Source organism: Micromys minutus (genome assembly GCF_963924665.1).
Source record: "Micromys minutus genome assembly, chromosome: X".
Taxonomy (NCBI): domain Eukaryota; kingdom Metazoa; phylum Chordata; class Mammalia; order Rodentia; family Muridae; genus Micromys; species Micromys minutus.
Window position 1 is genome coordinate 72,854,711 of NC_137970.1, and position 23,348 is coordinate 72,878,058.

A 23,348-nucleotide genomic window follows, 5' to 3' on the forward strand; every position below is an offset into this window, starting at 1 on the left:
TGCAATATCAAATACAACAAGAGCACAGCTAGCAAAAGGGTTCTTAAAGCAGGGGCAACCACAGCAAAGTAGCGGCATTGGAAAGTACTCGAGCTTCAGAAACAACCTTTTGGGGGCTCGATTTCACATCACTGAATCAATGAATAGTACACAATAAATGACCAGTAACTTGTCTACACTACAAAAACAAAAATAAAAATAAAAATAAAAATAAAACCGTGGCGAGCTTCTTAAAGGTGTCCGGAGCTTTGTTGTTGTTGTTGTTTTTTTTTTTTTTTTTTTTTCTTTTTTTCTTTTTGCTTTTTTTAAATGTAATTCTTCACAAACAATGGTAATTTATATTATCATTTTGACATATAAAAATATATAAATTCAAACACTTAATACATAATACTTCTTCACAACTGAATTTGCCTCTGTTTCTCCAACATCAAGGCCCCACGAACAACTCAAGCCAAAGCTAATTTGCTCCAACTGAACACCCCTACTGCCTGTTGAAACGAGAGGGATTGTCACAGAATGATAGTCACTTATACACAATACATTTAGGGAAAGCTCTGCAATGCAGCCACTCAAGAACCAACCATTGGTGAGCAATTAAAATGAGTAGCTGCTAAATCTTCACTAGCCAGTGTGGTTTCATTCTCTCTTCTTTGAACCCGGGGGGGGGGGGGGGGGTTTAGAGAATGATATCCTTCAGACGCTTCACACCAGGAGATTCCTTATCGCGACCTTCCTTCAGAATAGGGTTGACCTCATGCATGACTTTCTCACTGTCGGCTCCACGGGGCTCAGCTTCAGAAGGACGAGAGGCACCATTGTTGGCATGATGCTCCAGATCATGAGCTGGAGGAGCCAGGGCAACGGTGTAAGACATGGAAGGCCTGGTAGGCATAGGGCTCTTCAGATGGAGTGGGGAGGTAACAGGGCTAATAGCTTCACAGCCATTGCCCGCCTCCCGGATAGCGCTGTTGACTTTGGGGCTACAGATGGTCACGTCGACAGTCCGCTTGCCTTTCAGGATGGGCCGCTCCTCAGCTGGGTGGCTACTGACATCTTTTCCAAAGGTTGCAAAAGTCCGCTTGGTGGGGCCGCAGTCGTCATAAGCCTCAATATCAGCAGCCGTAGCTTCAATGGACAGAGCGATGATGTTCCTCACGTGCTCAGGGGACTTGGAGCGGGTAGGCATGGGATTCCGGGGCATCCAGCATCTATCAGAGTGGCCAAGGATCCGACACTCTTCCCTGCAATGAAATCCTTCATTCTGGTCTGTAAGAAGAAAAAGAAGATGTCAGTTTTATCAGCTTTTCCCAGGAATCACAGCATCAACACAGTTCTGGTTGCTCAAAATCCACAAGTCCTTTTGAGAAATGGCACTTTGGACAGTCCTTTATTGTCTTTTGGGATAAGTGTGGAAAAAATAGATTTTTAAAAAGCTATACATCTCCTTCTAAACGCTCCTCTTTTTTTTTTTTTTTTTTTTTTTTTTTTTTGTCCTTGCTTGCTATTCCCACTGCTGACAAAACAAAAATCCTAAAGAGAAACATGTTGTGATGAAAAAATATCTTTTGATGAAAATATATTTTTAAAGGTTTGTCCTGAGCGCTAAGGTATGGAGAGTCAGCAATTTTATCCACACCTCCTGCTAAAATTCACCCGTGTTTGAAACTGTATTCGGCCGAACAGTGGGAACAAAGTGGGATTCCAATGCTCACTAAATCAAAGAAGCTTTCCCATAATTTTTAGAAACACTGTCAACAACTTTCTACCTTATCCAGTGATACAAGGCACTTCCATTTAGATTACTATGCATTCTTTGTGAAAGCCTAATACATAATTTCTTTCTGTCCATCAGTTAACTCAAGAGATGTCAAGATTGTGACATTGCCACGACTAAATTTCCCAACAGAAACAATATACTATGATACTATGATCCCTTCCTTTCCAGAGAACTTACAAGCCTCAATTAACCCTAAACACCACACACACACACACACACACACACACACACACACACACACACCTTATATGTTGGGGATCATTTAATTAGTTACAAATAAGCCTTTTCTCCCTAGTAACTTTAATCTTCACTTTTATTAAGGACCCAGTTTCTAATGAAATATACATAGCTAATAGGAATGCAAATTATACCAGCTATTAGATAGAACAAAATAGAACAATCCTCAGAAATAAATTAAAACATGAAAAAACATCTTATCTACCTATCATTTCTTGACACATATTCAGAGAAAATAAAATCATAAGGATCCCTGCAAAACCCAGTATATTATTTTACTATGACATTAGCCAAGATACAGAATCACCTTAGTTACCCACCAACAGATAAGTGGATAAAGAACACATGGTATATTTGCTTACTGGAATGACATAGCCATAAACGAAGATGAAATTTTATCCTTTGAGACAAAGTAAATGAAATTGAAGGACTACACTGAGCAAAATAAGCTACAACTGTAAAACCAACTGCCACATGTCGTCCTTCATATAGGGAAACTACAAAAGAAAAGCTAGTAGAAACAAGGAACGGCAAGCGTCAGGGGTCATAGAAGTAGGCTAAGAAGCATGATAGCTTCTACTGTTCTAATGTGCCACAGTGGGACTACATGGTAAAATAACCTATTGTACATTTGAGAGGATCTGGGAGACAAAGAGGAGTTCAAGGCTCTAAGAAATGAGAAGTAGATCAAAGTGTTTCTTACACTGACTTAAATAATACATGCTACATAGAGACAATAAAACACCACAGCTCACCCTCAAACTATGCACAGTCCATTTTATGTTACTACAAAAATATTTTATTGACCTCTTTAATCCTACCACAGAAGATCTCAATAGCTAACATCCACAATTATTAGACTAGCATACTTCTATATTTTAGCTCAGGTATATTCAGGGCTAAGTCTTTTGTTTGGCTCTCAGAGGAGGAGGTTTTCTATAAAGATTGCTTTATCAAAGCATGAGTACAGGGTTAACATATATGCCTGACCACTGAGTAAACATGGATTCAAATGGGTTTCTTTGTAGCCCCAGTTTTACAGCTTCATTGATGTTTATGACATTCCTATGTAAAGATGACCTACTGAAATTTTTCATTAAATTGAACAATGCTTCACAGTATGATCAGCTTAACATTTATGAAAACAAAACCTTGGATTAGGATTGGAGGAGGTAAGAAGGCTAGAAGAAATACAAAAGCAAAAGCTATTCATACATGAATGCATATGAGCTAAATATAGGTGTGTCTATCATACATACACACACAAACACACACGGGGGGGGGGAAAGTAGGGAGGGAGGGAGGGAGAGAGAGAGAGAGAGAGAGAGAGAGAGAGAGAGAGAGAGAGAGAGAGAGAGAGAGAGAGAAGAAAATCAGAACTGTATGTTGTTAGTCCATTTTGGCAACTTAAGTAGTTTGCCTGAAATCAGTCTATGGATAACATACCTGCCTTTGCATTTGTATATGTGCATGCATGTACAAGTGTGTGTGAGAAATGGGGGGAGGGAGGGAGGGAGGGAGGAAGAGGGAGAGAGAGATATTTTTTGATTTTTTTAAAAATACAAATAAAAGGCAAAGGAGAGAAAAGCCACTGGAAGAAGTTATAAGACAAAGGTTTCATCCATGTTGAGTCCAGATTTGAAGACAATGATGGACACAGTACATGACTTCATTGAAACTATTTAAAATCTGACTAAAGAATAAAAAACCTGGATAAAAACATTATCAATATCTTTAATATGGGTATTTTCTGAACCATTTCAGTGCTTAAGAATGAAGCACTCAGAATTTTGCATATTTGAAAGCCAATAACAAATGAGCATCATTACCAACAGGAAAATGCCTGTCCAAGAGAGAGGACAATTCTTCAAATGCCAGCACAGTTTTAGATCATGACTGCATGAATAGCCATGCATGTGAAAACCTGAAGGGTTTATCAAACCCCTTTCTCTCCCCCTTCCTTGTAAACTCCAAAATATGTCATCTAATACCATATCACAACTCAACATTCATATGTTCATGGGAAGGCATAAAAATTAAAAAGTAATGGAGATATGTTTATACATGCAAAGAAGACACTTTGTGTAAACCCCAAACAAAATGATGAAAATGTGGCTATACCTCATGTCAGTTTCATTTAAATCCTGTTATTTCTTTAAGATACCCTGGATTGTAATAGCACTACTAGATTTACAGCTTCTGTGTTTTCTAAATAATAAAAACTTATCTTATAACTCTTCAGAAAACACCTATAAAATTGAGTGTCAGATTTTAGGGGATGGGATACATGGTAAAAAAGTGAAAAAACAGTTCAATAATTGACTTTCATTTGTATAAATCAAAGCAAAAATCTCCAGAAGTCATCAGGAAAAAAATACAGAATACAAAGATAATTCTATTTTTTGTTCCTAAAACAATATTATTAAATGTGTCAGTATTATTAAAATAAAGTCTTACTTATCTTAAAATATTTATTCCTATTTTCTACATAAGAGTAGTCATGGTTGATGCTGACTGATTAAATGTATTCCAAATCTTAATTTAGGTTTAGCAAAGAAATTCACTGTAATATCAAGCATCAAAACAGCACAAGAAAAATACCACCCTGTTGATATAAACAAAGATAGACTGCATAAAAAAGAAGAAAATAAATAAGAAAAAAAAAAGCTAATATAGGAAAGGATTATGTGCCAACAATTAGAACAGCTGGATGTGAAACAGAGGTATGAAACTGGAGAGCAGTATTTTGTTTTACCCATTCAAAAATAGGAAGAGCACTGATTCTTGCTTAAACATCCTAGTGACTTACCAATTCCCTCTTTGGGATCCCCTAAACAAGCAAATGTGTGATTTGATATTTTCTTTCATTTTTATCTAAACATAGGCAAAAGTGTAAAATTCTAAAATCCAAATATATTTGAGATGATTCAAACACATTGCCATGTGCAGATGAATGAAGGTAGGTGGTGATTTTTAATATGTATTTCTGTTTATTTTATGTGAATGAATGTTTCGCTTCTATTTATGTAAGTGAATTGTGTTCATGCCTGGAATGTGAGGAGGCCAGAAGAGGGTTGGCTATTCCCTGGAACTTAGATTACAGATGACTTGAAGGTACCATGTGGGTGCTGCAAGTTGAACATGTGTCCTATGCAAGTGGAGCAACTGCTCTTAACCACTGAGATATATCTTTAGCCCTGAGGCAAATTATTTTAATTCAAACATATATATGACTACAGTTGACAGATTTGTAGGCTAGTCCCCACTACTTCTGAAGTTATCACCAGGCCTTAAAATATCACATACACACACACACACACAGAGAGAGAGAGAGAGAGAGAGAGAGAGAGAGAGAGAGAGAGAGAGAGAGAGAGAGAGAGAGAAATCAAAGTGGGAACATAAATTTGTAGTTGTTTTAAGCAAAGAAGGAGGAGAAGAAGAAAGAGGAAAGTAGGGGATAAGGCTCCTAAAATCTACACAGTAATCAATAATTCTGTTGTTGTTTTTGTCAGGACTTTGATGATAGAATTTCCAAGCAGCTGGCAACAAATAAATAAAATATAAAATAAAAAATAAACAACAAATAAATCTCTAAACATCAGCTTTGCAAAGATGTAAGAGGTATAACAAACAACAGTAATTATATTGTGATGTATAAATAAGTAATTCAAGTAGAAAAAGACCAGAATATGTTGTTTTATACAAACAAAAAAAGTTTGTCCAGCAATTACCATTGTCTTTGATAAATAAAACAGCTGTCTTTTCAGATAAAGGCAATCAATGTGCTTCAATAATAGAGTATACCCATGGTCTCATCCAAAGTAATAAAAGCCAACTCAGGCTTTGCTAAAAGTTTCAGAGTCCTGGAAGACTAGAGGAGGTGCTAAAAGGCTCTGTTGGATTTCTAGATGTGTCTAGTTACAATGAATGTGGTCACCAACACCATTAGTACTTCATTATGATTCAAAGTTTGAGTGCATTATCTCAAATATCTTAATGATCAAAGACTCTAACACTAAAGTAGTTCGAGGCTATGGTTGCAAGAGTATTGTGTTACCTCTTTAGAAGCCATTTTCAAATAGGAAAAGATAAGTGAGTTCCAACTACTGCAAATTCTAAGTAGCAACAGTAATTCAACATACAAGTAAGTGATCTATTAATCAGAAAAGCTTTCTGAATTGTACCATTACATACCTATATAACTTACTCTACATCAGACCATGAGCAAGACAGTGTACAACCAAAACAGTGTCAGTTTCTGCAAAGTATAGTGGAGAACATTGTTGAAAAGATTATAAAGAAGGTAAATGTCATGAAAACTGGTCACATTTGCCTAATCAAGAACACACAATTTGGAGTGGATAGGAGAGATGGACCACTGGTAAAAATCATTCACTGATCTTCCAGAGGACAGTAGTTTGGCTCCTAGCACCCAAGTGAGGTGTTGGGAAGTGGATGTGACTTCAGCACCAAGAAATATGATGCCATCTTCTGTCTCCATGAGTACATGCACACATGTGGCATGTACTCCCACACATATACACCCAAATAAAAAGTAGCTTTGAACGAAACACAATTTTTGATCATTGTTCCCACTTATGTATCTTCTATTCATCTGATGCAGAGATGTAAAAGACTGCCTACAAATAACTTTACCTTATTTTTCCTGCTTTGTCCTACCTGGAACAGAATTATAGTGGCTATAGCTGCAATATCTATCTTAATAGCAACGCAGTAACTCTAAGGATGAAAATCATGAGCCTATTAGATGCAAAACAGAAAGATATAAGGACCTTGAGATGCTAAAAGTATATAGCCACCTTCTCTGAGCTGAACTCTTCTTATGTAAAAGGAAAAATAAACTCCCCTTTATTTAGACCATTCATTTTCTTTGGTGGAGTCCTCATTTCCAATACATGAACACAAGTCGTGGTGGATAACATTATTCCTGAAGTCCAAACTAGAATCTCACTTTCTTAAGGAATCAATAAATGATAGGGTAGACTAAGATAGGGCTCATAGAACCTCTCTGTCATAGCATTCATCCCACTTGTAATTATTTAAGTCATGTATACTTTGCTTGCTTTTTAAAGCTCTGGATAAGCAAAAACTATGTTAGTGTGGTTTTTCTGCTACCTACTAAAATTAGCAAAAAAAGAATCCAAAAAATAAAAACAAACATAAACACACAAAAAAAAAAAAAAAAAAAAAAACACGCCACTACAGAGAAACTCTAGGTAACAGTTTAACCTAATGGAATAATTAAAATGTACAGAAAAACAAAGAACTCAAGATTGATCCTCAAGATAACAGGCCACTGAAGCAACTCCTATAATTTGCCATAAATGTTTTAGCTAATAGAAACAGTTTAGAAACCTATAAAGTACTGTGTGTCACTTTGTCAAAGGCAATAAAAATGACACTGAAAAAGCATTAGTCAACTTGCAAGTGGTTTGGGGTAGTTTTAAAGAGATCTAGTATGCATTTGACATCCAATTTAAAATATAATTGCTTCAACATGAAAGCTTCCTATCTTGAAAATAGTTAGCAGGGACCAAACTGTGGTAAATTAAAATTTTTAACTTAGTTTAATAGTGTTATCTATGAATTCAATGTGTTGTTTAAATATTAAACACTGTTTTCTTACAGGCAACCATTGCACTGAGACTGGGGACCCAAATTAAAGAGTTAGGAGGATTGAAGGAGCAGAAGGGTTCTTCAACCCCATAGGAAGAACAACAATATCAACCAACCGGACTCCCAGATCTCCCAGGGACTAAACCACCAACCAAAGAGTACACATAGAGGGATCCATGGCTCTAGAAGCATAGTGGCAGAGGATGGACTTATCTGACATTAGTGGGAAGGGAGGCCCTTAGCCCTGTGGAGGCTGGATGCCCCAACGAAGGGAGATGCTCGAGGGGTCAGGTGGGAGTGGGTGAATTGGTAGGGAACACCCTCTTAGAGGCAAATGGTAGGGGGATGAAGTGGAAGGTTCATGGAGGAGAAACCAAAAAGGGTGGTAACATTTAAAATTTTAAACAAATAAAATGATTAATTAAAAAGAAAAAGTCATTGATTACCATAAAATATAAACTAATATAACCTAAAATAAGCTTTTCATATCTTATAAGAGAATTCATAGGCGAAACTCATTTATTCTGGCAACATTAGTTAAGATATCACTGAAAAAAATATTATAAGACTTCATAACAATGTTCATGTACCAATCTATTTTGCAGGGGAATTACCAAAAGGAAGAGTTATTCAAGAAAGAATTCCTAAAGCACTTTCAAGGCCTTCAGAATCCAAAGAAAGGGCATCTATTCTGTGTCTATAACTTGACAAAGCACTCAGAGTACTAATGAGTTCGATGGAAAAAGAAGGCAGGACAGGAATGTTGAAAAGGGGCAAAGAGCAGGAAACGCTGTGTGCGACTCAGACACTCTGGGTTTGCTTAGATCTGATTGATATTTTGAGAACTGGCTTTCCTTAGATGTTAAGATACAAGGAGAAAAGTACCTCTTCTAATTATCTAGCAATAATTCAATGAAGACTTGAGGACAACTCACAGCCATAGGGGAGTGAATTACAACCACTTCATAAAGTAGAAAATTAGCCACACAAGACAGCATACCTTTTGAACAACATGCATGAGATATGCATGAAGGCTGAGATAGCTTTCCAGTGTTAAGGACCAGGAGTACTATGCCATCCTGCAGCCAGTCTAATTCTGATGATACTAACAGCAGCTATTTGTGTCTTACTCCCTTCTGCCTTTATTCCTTCCTTAAATCTTTCATTTTTGTTCTCCACTTTCCTAGCCTCCTACTTCTTAGAGGCCTTCCCTGTAGTGCTATACTCAGAAGCACAGCAGACAGAACCAGTAGGGTAGCAGGGCTGTGACTGACATTTGAAAATACTGATATGCTATTATTTGATGTCAAAATGTGCTCCCCACAAGCCAGTCTTATCACATGGAGACCATTCCTGACTATTTTTCACTTATCTAGGGATACACATTAAGAAATGCCAGGCTAATAAGAGGCTCCTTTAGTCAAACGGACACCATCTTTTTTTTTTCGTAATTTAGCTTAACATGTAGTTAAGGGGACCCAAATTTTATGAAGTAAAGAAGAAGAGACACAGCTCCTGTTGGAGAAGGGCCAGGGTGGGAATGGAGTGTCAAAACAAAGTTATTGAGTATGACAAAGTGATGCTGCCAAAACCAGTGACAAGATGAGAAAAAGAAAAGCCAGGTTAATAAACATTGGGGATTCTATAAAGATTGCTTTAGGCTTGACACAGGGAAGGCAGCTGAAAAGACAGATGAATCCCAGCCTTGCCCCAGACAATTTGATAGATCAGCCTTAGGTATCAAGTGCCACCTAACAGACAACCTCTGGTGCCAAATGGTACATAAACCCTCTCTCCCCATTCACAGTCTGTTCACCTGGAATTCACTTACCACGATGGAACAGAGAAATGGATTTAAAAGATGGACCTTTCAAAATGCAAAGCAATTGAATCATCTTCAATGGAATCTTTAGTGCTGAGCTGGTTGAAGACACGGAGTTAAAACATATTGAAGGGTAAGTGTTTGAGAATTTAATATTTATGACAGGTGACAGTATGGCATGCACAGTTCATACAATCTAAGTTGCAATTTTGGCAGTCACTCTAGTTCCTGGCATTTTCATTTTTGTCCTGGTGCTCAATTCAATTTCATCCATAAAGAACAGATATTGAGATGTGTCTAAGAGTAAATCATGTGTGCTGATTCATGGGGAGCAGGGAACTAGAGGAAAGGGCTACCCAGAACACTGAGACGGAAACAGGAAGTGGTGGTGACAGTGACTGAGATAAGCAGAGACGGAGTGGACCGGGACCTTTGTGTTTGTCTTCTGTGATGGAAAAAATTATGTGACAAAGTGCTGGTCATCATCGAAGTGCCTAGACACTATTTGAAAAGGCATCTTGGTAGATAAAATATGAGATGACACAGAAGGTCACTGAACTGTCCCCTACATTGTGAAGCACTTGGGACTCTGCACCTCTGAATGATATGGGACTGTTTTGAAGCATTTCACTGTAAGATTCTCAGAGAATTAAGTCCCTTAGTCCACGCTAGTGTGAATCTTACTTACAACACCTAGTCATGTCTCTGAAGATTTCAATCCATTTGTTTGATTTTGTGTAGATTAAACACAGCCAGATCATTTCACACATTCGGAAAGTATTTATGCTCTTGGCAAAGTGGAATCTTTACGTCATGCTCACCAGGAGCTCTGAACCTAAACTTAGCTGTAATTTGGTTTTATTCATTTCCAGAAAAATATAAAAAACCACCAGTACAGTATGAAGTTGGGCAAAAGCAGCATTGTGATAGATTTGAAGTTTGGGATGACTGAGACAAGAAACACATAGTAAGAATAGGGTAAGTAATGTTGGCAGATAAAGCAAAAAAAAGCTGCGTTGTTAACCAGGGGGAAAATGTTTGTCATTGCACAGTGTGGGCTGTAGCATGAGGATGGGAGTGCTTGCTTAGCATAGGGGAGATGCTGGGCTCTACGTCCAACACTTCAAAAAAAAAACCTTCCATTTTTAAATGATAAGTTAATGTTGGACGTGGGGGGAACATATAACAACAGTGTTCCCCTTAACAGGAACTGACACTTCCTTCAGTTAAGTCCCAGGACACCAAGTTTTGTGGAAAGTACAATACTGGCCATGAGTCAATAAACATATTGCAATTTTAACTTTCAGATTCCTTAGAGTCTTTTTTTTTTTTTTTTTTTTTTTTTTTTTTTTTGTAAAAGCAAACCGTTCCTGGGACTGACTGGGGAAGTTAAAAGACTGCATTAGTAATTCTCCAATCACTCCTTCGACTTTGAAAACATAATGTTCAGTAAACCAACCATTGTCTCTTGCAATGATTCAAAGAGCTAATGTGCCATGCCTTTAGCTGCATAGCAGTCACTAGAAATGGTCACTGGAAGGAAGCAAAAATGTTGGGGTATTGGTGTCTGTTAGCTACCAAGGATCTGTTACCAACAGAAGCCTGGTAGAAAATGTGAGCATTATCTTGATGGTTCAGTGTGGCTTCAGCTCCATCTGGAATGCTGCAGTATGATGACACTGCTTCTGGGTACAGCAAACAGCAGAATCATTAAAAAATTCATTTCAGATATCTTCCTGCAAGCTAATAAATTTTATAGCAGTTTCAAGCCTTCTTTCTTGCAAAAAGAAAAGCTTAGTTCCAGACAAATTAAAAGTAAATTGATTGCCTTAGGGAAATATATTCAAATATCACTTTTCTGTGTTGGAAGTAATTTTTCGGGGGGATCTTGGGTAGAATAGTGAAATAGACTGTAGAGATAATAATGTAAAAGATGCAGAAGTGAGTATATGAAAAAGATAAGCAACAAAAGAAATCACCCAACTCGTGAAATCCTTGTTTGCACAACTAGGTAGAAATCAAGTTTAAATAAATGCAAATGTGTCACTGGGGTGCAGACCTAACATTTGTGCTGGAATTTATGAATAATAAGTATGAATAATGAATAGCAAAATTGAAGGGATCAAACGTCACCTTCTGTTTACTTGTCACTATCCATCTCTTATGGACAATACTCAATTTTTCTTCTTTGGCGCTTTTCTTTAGAAGGACAGAATTATTCTTTTAGGGTTGTTCACTTAATCGCTCAAGTTAGAGGAAAGCAGGCTGTATTTTATTAGGTGCTGCCTCAAAAGCAATTATACAAATTCATAAGATAAACCAATTCATCTATTCTTTGAAGAAGTTTGAAACTGGGAGGGTGCCTTACATCCATCCTAGGATATTGTCAGGAAGGAAATGGTCCTTTTACCTTTAACGAATGCTTCACTGTGACCTCCATTGCGATCCCCTTTACCAACTCCTCACTGACGCAGAAAATGGTGGTTCCATAGAGCATTAGAGATGCCTTGCTATCTATTTGAGCCACAGTTATGAGAGCTTTCCTGAGTCAACTCACACCTATACCCACTCTGACACAGTCCAAGAAAGAGCTAGGTAGTAACTGATGCATAGTAAGCCGAGATTATAGAAACAAAATCCACTCCTCCAGTTTCCTTCACTTGTGCTCCCTCCACACTGCCACCTATACCCCTACTTAACAATTACTTGTAGTCACAAATTAAAACAACAGAACAAATTAAAAGATTATGGAAAAATAAAACCAGAACCATAAATTTAAATCTTCTGCCCATTTGCAAATACACTTGAAATAGTCTCATTTTTCTAAACCATTGCATCTACTAAACTCTAATCTTACTGCATTTTCCCCTTATTAGTTAAATGTGTATCTTTCATGACTGGATCTATGAAACATGGGGCTAATAAGGAAATGCCATGCAGTGGTAAGAGAAGCCCTAAGCAATCTGTGCAAAACACAAGAGAGCAGTGGGAATAGAGAATTGAAAGATTCATTGAAACCTGCAGGATTTTCATTCTCTAATATTCCAATTTGGCAGCTAGAACATGGGTGGCACAGAAGTATTTAACATGAAATGTTGGTCTTTAGCATATAAATACTCTAAAAGTAAATTGAAATTGTTAATTATAGAAAAAGCTTCTTTGGCCCTGGAGCTTTCTTATCCCCTTAATTCAACTTTGAATTTTTTAAATTTTTTTGTCAGTTGACAGAAAGTAATCTGCTTTATTATCAAAAGTGCAGATGAAATAATCAGCTTTGAAAAAATGCAAATGGTAGTGAGTTAAAGGGCTAAAGAGCATTACTTGCTCACATATGAAGACAGGTTCCAAGTCTTTTATCTATTTTTCTGTTGGTCTATTTATATCTTTATGACTATGAATCAATCTATTGGGCTGCAGAACTGAGAAACGAAGAGAAGGGAGCAGGTAAAGTGATATTCAGAAGATTTTAGGAGGCATTAAAATAGCCTGCATATGTACCCATACGCATAAGTGCACACTCAGGTATTTTGTACACAGAGTTGTAATGCTGGCATAACTCTATGGGTAAGATGCTTATAGAACACTAATGAAGGTGCTGAGACAAGATTTTCTTGTCTTAGGAAATCTTGTACTCTTTGGAGCACAAAGTTTTGAACAGAGTTTATGCAAACTGAAAAGTTTACATTTTTAACACTCTATTGTCTATTCCAATATAGCAGATCTATGGTAGTTGAACAAACTACTCATTGTAATTGTTTTACTAAGACAAAAGTGGGAAAACATTTTGGAATGAAGCTAATTTCTTGTGTAATGGCTGCTAAAAAGACACACATAAACACAGTGCTTTGCAAGCCTTTTTTTTTTTTTTTTTTTTTTTTTTTTTTTTTTTTTTTTTGTGCTGTTCAACAGACTGAAATGAAAGACTGTTTTCTGGTCTGCATGACAATTACAAACAACCTTTCCTTCTAGGCATGTCTGTTTATAAGAGGAATGAAGACAGAGCTGGTTTTCCTTCTGTGCCACCCAGCTAGACACAGGAGATCCAGAAGAAAAAGAAAACTTTAACACTGACTAATATTTGAAATTAAAAATAATCACAGCGTCTAAATGTTTCAGTGGTTGCCTGGGAGCTTTGATGAAGCCATAAAAATTTAAAGAGAGGTGTCAAGGAGATGGTGCAGAAAGTAGATATGACTGGTCGTGGTGGTATACATCTGTCATCCAGCACTGGAGAGGTAGTGGCAGGAGTGGCAGGATTTCAAGGCCAGCCTCTGCTACAGAGAAAGTAAATGTGGCTGGCTGTGGTGATGCATACCTATAATGATATCACTGGAGTAAGAGGAGGCTGAAGGCTGACAAGTTTAAAGCCATCTAAGCTACAAAGTGAGACTCTATCAAGAGAAAACAAAAGCAGTAGATGTTAAAAAGGATGCTCACGTCTCTCCCTTTGTTTAAGAAAGCTCAAGAATTTGCATCAGATAAAATCACAGATTTGTAGTATTCACTTTCTTTTGACCACATCCTACAGATTATTTAGGGCTGGGGAATAGAGACTGATTATGCACTAGACAGAACAACCCTGTGAAGCATATACTGCCAGCTCCCCTAGTGTATTTAAGACTGGATTGCCTTTATGAAACTTCCTCAGATTCATAGACATTGCATGAAAGAAGGTTCTGCTGGTCAATGAACCTCTTAATCGAACCTCTAAATAATAAGTACTTTCATGGATTAATTCCCATTGCGTGTCCTCATCTCGTCTCCTTTATCTCCATTTCATAGCATTCAGCTCCTTTCTGCTGTGACCAAAATATCCGCTCATCATCCAGTCTCTTTTCAGATTGTTCTTCTCTTCCTTCAGCTTTGTGGCTTTTCCTCGTCATAGCAAGACTTTCTACTAAAAACCTCATACCCTGGTGAGCTACAGGAATACAATGATAGACAATAGCAATGGGCGAGTGTCTGCCAGAAAAACCACAGATAATGGAAACAGTCCATTTTCTGAACACATTTCCTCCTTTCCACTGAAGCCCCTTCAGAGTATGCCTGACATTTCTATGGGGCCCCTCCTATTATTAGAAACAGCTGTGTCTGGAATGCCCTTAGTAGGATATGTTAGCAGCACCATGTACAAGATAAAGCTTTAAGGACAGGAATATTAACTATTAACTTACATAGTCTACATACCCTATGAAAAAGCTCACATTTCCCTATAAGGAAAATGAATGGTTAACATTTGCTACAAACCAAAAACTTTTACATGTAAGAAGCGTCTTCAATTTCTAAAAAGGTGCCATAAATTTTATTTTTTTTCCAAAAAGGAGTGGGGGGACAGACTATTCAGTAAACTACTCAACTATTTGCTCATTGGAGACTTGCAACTTAATGTAACATTGGCGCTCTCTTGCCCTTCATGTTAAGATCATTGGGCCATCAGCCAAAGCCCAGAGAAGTAAGTTTCATCTTGGTGAATTGAAATCTTTAGTGTCAGACACAGTCAGCCTGACTAATGGGAGCCACAGCTTGCCAAAACCCACAGCCTCCCTGTCTGTTCCACCCATCAAATATGTTTAGAAGTCCATGGCACAAACCCAGAATGCTACAGATCCCAATCAACTATCAATAGCTTAAGTGTAAGTGATTGTGGATGAAGTACAAGCCCAATGTGTTTCCCTTTTAGTTGCAGGAATTCCAGTGCTGTTATGGCACCCATAATGCTCACATTTAATGAATCAGACAGGCATCCACCAGCTAAACGTTATGGGATGCTCTGTGCATGCTACAATTACAGTGTGCAGCACACTGTTAATAGGTGTCCCAGTTTGAAGTTCCAGAGGCAACACATGGCTAATATCAACAAGACCTCCCCATGCCAGTTGAATATGATGGAAGATGGAGGCATCTATTATTTCCTGCTGAGTACTCAGCAGGCATGTTTCCATATCTTTGGAATCCCACAGCTATTGAACAAAAGTGTGTGTGTGTCTCTGTGTGTGTGTGCGTGTGCGCGCACTCACACATGTGTGTCTAGTAAGTCTCAGATCTCCCCAGCATTCCAATATTTATCTTCAATAGTAATTTACTAAACTTTCTTCCTGTTTCTACTTTTTCATACTTGTAGAATGACTCAAACTCGGTGCTCTATCAACTCAGCATGCTGTTTTTCCTCAACTCACAACTTCCAATCCTGTATATATTTTGAGAGATGCTGATTTAAAGTGAATGACTCAGAAAAATTATTGTGCCTTTTTTCCTAAATATATGACAGCCACATATGTGTTTACAATGAATTGTGATCATGTCCATCCCCATTACTGTTTTGTTTTTTTCTACTTCCCACTCTTGCTGACTCCTGTCTTCCCAACCAGCTTCTTCCAGCTTTCAGGTATTTTTGGTATGTGATGGTCTTGTGCATATAGTCACCATTATTGTTCATTCATAACTCTAATAGTCTTGTCATGTCACAAGAGAGCATGTCAAGGCACTGCTCTTCATCCTATACCTTTTATAATCTCTTCTCTTTTTTTGTTGATGTTCCCTGGGGTTTAAATGGAGTTGAAATTCAGCTGCAGTTTTAACCAGCATTTTTAGATTTTCTTTTGGCATTTAATATTTTACATTTCCTTAGTCTGTCCAATGTCTGCCATTTCTTTGTTTTCTACTGTTGAAAGTGCAGCATCATAAGGATATGATTTTGTATTTTCCTAACCCTTGCCTAGTTCTCATCCCCTACTGATATGAAGCTATAAAACAGCATAATTAACTCCAGCTGCCCCATCTTCACTTCTGACTCTAGGAGCCGAGCAAGCCGACCCCGCAGGGTGTGGACTAAAGTGGGTGGAAGAATGTCTGGCTCCATCCCAGCCGTGGTGTGCCTCACCCAAATTGCAGTCCTCCCCCACTAGACAATACCTAAGTTCTGCAATCATGTTTACACAGCTGGAGCTGCACAGCCCTTGAAAATCATGCAAAGACGAATAAGACTGCTCCCTGCTCCATTCGGAATTTAATCCTATTTCTTGCAAGAAGAATAAATGAATGTATTAAATTCCCAGTGTCATGATAAGGGCTACTGGGAAGGAGCCTGAATGCTCCCCTTCTGAACAGAATGTTCATTATCATGATTGCAGCAGCCCAAAGGCGTGAAGCTTTCTATCTGCTACTAAATAAGCACCAGTCAATGATAACTTCCTCCAGATGGAACAGCAGTGCTACCCAAAAACACGACCACCCACTTCAGAGTTCATTTTATCATTATCTCTAAAATGACAGAGTAAATGGCTTTACTGAAGCAGGGTTTCTTGCCAGCCTGACACTTGGGAAATGAGTCTGTTCTCCCCTTCATAGAACCCCCTACCTGAAACCTGTCATATTCTTGCTCACCAATGCCAAGGAGCACCCTTCCCCAGCCCCATCCATCCCTAAAGTAAAGAGAACATATAAGTTTGATCTTAGCTTGACAGTATGCCTACTGCGAGCCTGAAGCCACAGAAAGTGCTAAAGATTACAAGCTGCTTAGGTACGGGGGGGGGGGGGGAAGGGTGGGCAAACATTGCTCCAACCCTTTGTCCAAAGGCACGTTTCTCTCAGGAAAGAAAGAAAGAGCCATGAACCATATTTACTAGAGCCGCTCATGACTGCTTCACACCTAAAGGAACTTTACACCTCCACAGAACATGAGAAGCCAGCTTTTCTCTGTCAAAGTGACTTGGGCAAAGGGAAACCTGCTTTATCCTAAAGGCAGTCTAGGAAAGGGTCTAAGAATGTGAGCTTTAGAGTAAATCTGCCCCTCAGTCTAGGCTCTGAAACTTCACGGTACTCTTCTGGAAGCTACTTAAAATAACCATGGCTTTGTGAACTTTTTTTTTTCCAATCAGGAATAAAAGACTAATAAGACAGAGCATTTGGGATGGATAGAAAAAATAAAAATAACCTGAGCTAAAAAAACTGTCTAGCAACGTGGAAGAATAATTTAATACACCTTAGGTGTTATTATAGACATTTAGAGAAAGCTCTAACTCTCTGGCAGCAACAAAGCCCAAGCTGGTCTCATCCTTTACTATGTACTCAACTACTGGTGGAATACAAAGAAAAGTGTGCTAAGGAAGACCACATCTAAAGACACCTCACATTAGGCTACACCCAGGACCCAAATGCCACCAAGGTTATTCGTTTGGGTTGTATTCACATTAAGATGCAAGTGCTACCAGGAAAGGGGAGAGCAGTTTGTTTAACAAGTCCCTGGAAACAGAGCATTAAGCAATAAAATTTTAAGTGACTAATAGGAGAGAAGCAAGTAAAGGAGATGATCACAGGGAGGGCTCTGAGTAGAAGGGCTAGTGGTAGGGTTGGAACTATGAAGATTTAAACAGTACCAACAGTAGTTGATGCTTGAGCTGCCAACTGGAGTCCAAATGCAGGCAGACAGATACAGTTCCACTCTGCACACAATTGTTTCAAATTCTTGCATCCCCCAGAGACCATGTGCAATGCTCTTTCACTTGTGCTTTCTTTTCTTCCTGAGCACAGAGCTAATATCTTTGTTACAGATCTCCTCATTTTAGGGCGGGAAGCACATACAGGAAGAATGCATTCACATTCAAAAAATACGCTTCAGACAGGAAATACGGTTGAAATGTCTAATATGCTAAGTATGCAGAATTAAACTGAACGAGGCACTTGGGACAAGCAAACAAAAGAGGCTGCAGCACATGCACTTGGAGAGGCAAGACTGAGTTGGAAACACAGAAAGTTTTCCTGTAGATTAGCCCAGAGCATCCTATGAGACGAGAGGGACTAGGAAAGTTGACTTTATAATGTAAATGCAAGAGAAAGACATTTTAAGAGGAAATCCCAGTAATGAAAGTGAAATCATAAATTAAAGGCCAGTAAGATAGGTAAGGTCAAACCGCCTATCGAACAACAGCAATCACTTTCTTAAATAGTGGACATATAACTAAAACAGAAGGGTGGATAGGCAAGAGTGCCCTTTAAAATCAAAGTAGAGAGCCTGTGACAAATGAGGCTCATTTAATTCAAGGTCAAAATATATTTATGATGTCTTATCCTCTATTTCTCTACTAGGCTAAGTTCTTCACATAGATCAGTATCTTAAAAGGCTAAACAATATAATCACTGGGAATAGTAATGCAAATGCAATTCTGAAAGACTGATAAACCTTAAATACTATATGTGTTAAGTACTCAGAAGACTGAAAGACCCCCCCAAGGTAAATTGGAGCAATTCTGGCCATAGAATTTTGATAGGTATAACATACAGGAAATGGGCTAGGAGTCCTGAACCAATGACCAGTTAAGAAATCAAAGGAAGGAGCTAATCATTCCATTTTGAGAAAGGCAACGGCAGCTGCCAAAGCATTAGAGGGGAAACAGCTGCGTTCTTCACTTAGGGGAAAGACCTAATTAAGTTGAAAATTGCAAACTATTCAGAAATGATGAAGGAAGATGAGAACATGAATTGGATGTACAGAAGAAAGAGAACCACTTCCACAAAAATACACACATTTGACAGCTAAACACATGCAAACAAAAGCCAGTGAGGAGCAAGAATCTCACAATGTTTAACACAACTTAAATTGACCAATTTTCACTCCATGTCCCTCACAGTATAATGGAAGGATTTTTATATACTAAAGCCTCATAACTAAGAGTCAGATTTCCTGACACATCTTATTTAGAAACAGAAAAAAGCTCAACCTCAGAGTCCTCCAATAATGTTTTAATGCTAAATAAACTATGATATGCTAAATAGGACATTAGTAACAGTGAGCCCATCTAAATCTGTGCAGTCTGGACCCTAAAATACACATGAATGGAAGAGAGATAGGTAGGTGCTGGAGATCATATAGGAAGTTAGTGCAGATCCGAGATTTCAATATGTGTGCTTGAACAGGACTTCCCCACCCCATCTCCACAACTACAACAGGCAAAAAATAATAATAATAATAACAAAAACATTAAAACACCAATAGAAGGAGGAAAAAGAAATAAGAGTAATGACGATTTACAAATTCAAGATGACCATTGTATGTTTCAACAATGTGAAAGAATAATTTTATGTTATTATTTAGAAATAGTCATTTCCAAGTAATCAATATGTACACTATTGCATACAAATAAAGGCCAGCATGGCAGCCCATGCCTGTATTTACAACTTTAAGGTGGTGGAGGCAGAAATCATAGATACAAAAGTCATCCTGAACAATAAAGCAAGATCTTTTATCAACAAAAGCAAATCTAGAATGACTGTTCCAAAAAACCTGTACTCTGATAAGCCAAAAAAGAAAGAAAGGAAGAAAGAAAGAAAGAAGAGAAAAAAGAATTTGACCAAAAAGAGTCCAAATCAGAGGAAACAAGGAGAAACAGAAACTAAGGGCTGATTTTATCAGGCATTTGACAGGAGTGTGGTTTTGGCAGGAGTGGGGTAGGTAGATACCAAAGGGAGCAAGAAACCAACAAAGCTAGAGCAGGAAAGCAAGAAGACATGAGCCATGATTTAGCTGGTATCTTGTGGAAAATCAGATTGCCAGAAACACAGATAACACACCAGGCCAACTCAACAGAAAATGTAAGAAAGTGAAAGGCCAGGAACTATACAAATGCTAAAGCTGTAGATACAACTATTCCTATCAAACATGCCCCTTGAGGTACTTAAAACACACCTATTTCTTTTCTTCATTTTATAGCAACAGTTTTTATGCCCTGATCTTTCTGGCATCAGTTAAGTTCTTGCCGTATTTTCCCAAAGCAAAATGTCTTCCGAACTGGAGGAGGCAATCCTTTTTACCAATGATGAAAACTTCCTGCCAATCCAGTAGCCTTTGAGAATTTAGGTGGAAAATCAATACTCTGGAGTCACTTATGTAGGATGAAGATAGAAGAAAGTCTCTTACATTTCACAACTAGCATCTCTAGAATAATGGCATGAATGAGACCTTTACTGAAGAATGAATCTTGAGAGATGACTTATATTATTGAATAGTACATAGCAAATAGATTGATGAATAATTGCTCATTTGGGATCACTTATGTTCTATGTGGGAAACTTGAAGCAGTAGTAAGGAAGCCAACTCTATCATCTGAAGAAAGCTACAAACATGTTCAATAAAGTATAAAGGATAACTAAATTAGGAAAACTGAGCAAAAAATATTTCAGTGTCATTGACTGTATCTGTTTTCTATAAAAATAAAGTATATGGAGTTGTTCTTCAAAGTAAAGAGCATAGAACAAGGCTAATATGTAGACAGTATGCTTGGAGGAAGACCTAAACAAGAAATAGCAAGGTAAAAGTGCAAAGGAGAGGGACGGGAGAGACTGCAGTTAAAACAGCAGTAGCCCCATAGAAGAAGAGGCTTGGAGTATTAGTTTCAGAAGAACAGATGAACTGTAAGAGGTTAGACTTGCTAGGCAAGCAGGAGTTGTGTTAATCTTCAAGGAAAACAGAGGCAGTTAACAACTAGGAAAGAGGGAATGAACTGACAATTAAGTCCATTGTACCCGTAAGACTTATTTGCTCCCTAATACCAGGGTTAAATGCCTCCTCTTTGGTAGACGTTCGGTAGTTTTTAGTTTAACTGTATTTTTTGATAGACAAGTAACCTGCTACTTCAATTTGATTTTTACCCCAAGCTTTATGACATTGCCATTGAGCTGCTTCCAACAAATGAATGCCAAAGGGAGGAAATTAAGATGAAAGAACAATTACCCCTCAAAGCAAGCACACCATACCATCTGTTAACTTGAATATGGCACTCATTACAGACCCATTGGCAAATGGTGATGTGTTCGGGAATCTGAAAAGGTTGTGCCCTGAACCCAAAATCAGATAAAAGCAAGCTCAGCAGTGGTAGGGTTTTAACAATTATCAACTCCCCCTCTCTCTTCCTGCATTAGAAAAACACAGGCAAGCCATGAATTAGCTTGGCGGAAAAAGTCATGCACAGAGGAACTGAAAGAGAGGATTAAGTAATGAAATCAGCACAGATTGCTAGTCAAATAAGGCTACACACAGGACTCCTATTTTGCCCATATTATGAAGTGGAAAAGAGACATGGCTAAGAAGAATGACTCATCAGGATAAATTTGGCATTTACGTTATAGGTATCTACTAAAGAATAGGCATTGTGTTAAGTGTTTGCCATACACTACCATCTCCTTCAATTCTCACCCCCTAGCTCCCTGGGAAATTCTACCAATACCCTGCATTATACAGATGTGAAAGCCAGGCAGGCAAATAATATGTTTATAGCCACACAGCTATTAATCTGTGGAATGAAATGAAAACCTGAACCCCCTGACTCTTGGGTCAACCAATGCACTCCATGATAAATGAGATCACACTGAGATGAAAGCACTCAGGCCAACAGGACATGAAAGGGAAGGGCACAAGGTGGGGAGGCAACCTAGCAACCTGATTCACAATTATAGTGTACCAAGAAGAGGTATGATAAAAATAAAGATCACCATGGTTATTGATCCTAGCCAGACTGCTTATCATCCCACCTTACAAAAACATAAGGTGAAATTTTGAGAGGCTATTGACTTAGCCAAGGCAGCATGGTAAACAAATGCTATGGAAATTTCAATGTCTTGCTCTCACTGAGTCACGTGTTATAAAATGTATTTTTTAAAAATACATAAAATAGTTTAAGTATTTTTCATATAGCATATAAATTTAGACTTTTAGGTCCAGAGAAGTTATATAATTTCAGCTACATTTGTTATAGGATGTCAAATTATGAAAGGAACATGATTTTCTCAATGATTCAGCCATTTTAAAAACCATGGTGATGACCCCTGTATTGTAAGTTCTTTGTGCATATCTTTAATTGTACACAGTTCTATTTTGTCCCTCATTTCCACTTACATGCTGGCAAATGAAAACACAAAATGAGGTCCTCCCAAAGCCAAAATACTTTATGCTGCAAAAATGCAGTCTGCCAGCTAGATTCAATAGCATATATCCAATAAGGGTGAGCTACCTAAGTGAAAGTAATACATGACAAGCAACTCTAAGAAAAGCAAGGATAGAATCATTTTTTCATTTATCATTTCATTTATGAGTGGCTCTCTCCTAAGATTTTAAGAGCCTGTAGTTGAAGGTTTTCTTTTTTCAATCATTAACAAATTCAGTTTTTTACACTACAAAAAAAAAAGGGCAAAAATCCAGAGAAGCATAAATCCCCACCATTTCTCAGATGACAGTGTCCCCATAGACCTGCTGTGAGCTCATTCATATGGCAAGAAGATATGACCTTTCAGGTAGGAGCTGGGCATTTTTTTCAGTGCATTCTTAGAGCAGAAAAAGAACAGAAGGGATTCTTTATATTCTTTATTGGTCGGGTGACTTTTTAGAGGAAAACTAGAAGTGAAAAATGTATTTTCTTTTTCTTTCTTTCTTTCTTTTTTGTAAAAGGCTGACCATGATGTATGGACAGCAATAACAGCAGATGAATCACAGCGATAGCTGCCACTTATCAGCCCTTTAAGAGCAATGAGGCAAGAGTAATACAGATGATCCCAGGAATTGAGCTGTGCTTCGTTTGACCTAGGGAAGGCTAAGTGGAATCACCACCAACAAAACCAAAATGAACCAGCGATTGGCTTACCTCACAAAGGTTCCAGAATGCATGCAGTTCTAGTTTTATTTTTATTTAAATTAACCCAGACTTCACTTCAAATCTTTCATGGATATTTTATAATCTCTTTATATCTCAAGAGGGATGATTCACAAAAAAAAAATGGCTAGATAGGGAATGGATCTTTCAAACATATACACACTTCACAGTTAGTAAATCAAGTAACAGCTATCAAGTGTTCTTTAAGACACTGATGGCTCTGAGCAAGCTTGTA

At 37.9% G+C, this 23,348-nt stretch overlaps 1 protein-coding gene across 3 annotated transcripts in view; it reads right to left on the minus strand.

Annotated features, from left to right (window-relative positions):
• Positions 1 to 679: 679 nt before the first annotated feature.
• Positions 680 to 23,348, minus strand: part of PCDH19 (protocadherin 19) — a gene marked incomplete at its 3' end in the record, with an annotated part of 94,304 nt that continues 71,635 nt past the window's right edge. For all 3 annotated transcript variants that reach the window (XM_080910937.1, XM_080910936.1, XM_080910935.1), the window contains one exon: positions 680 to 1,269. In XM_080910937.1, the coding sequence (XP_080767063.1) occupies positions 680 to 1,269 (590 nt within the window). The remainder of the gene's footprint in view (positions 1,270 to 23,348) is intronic.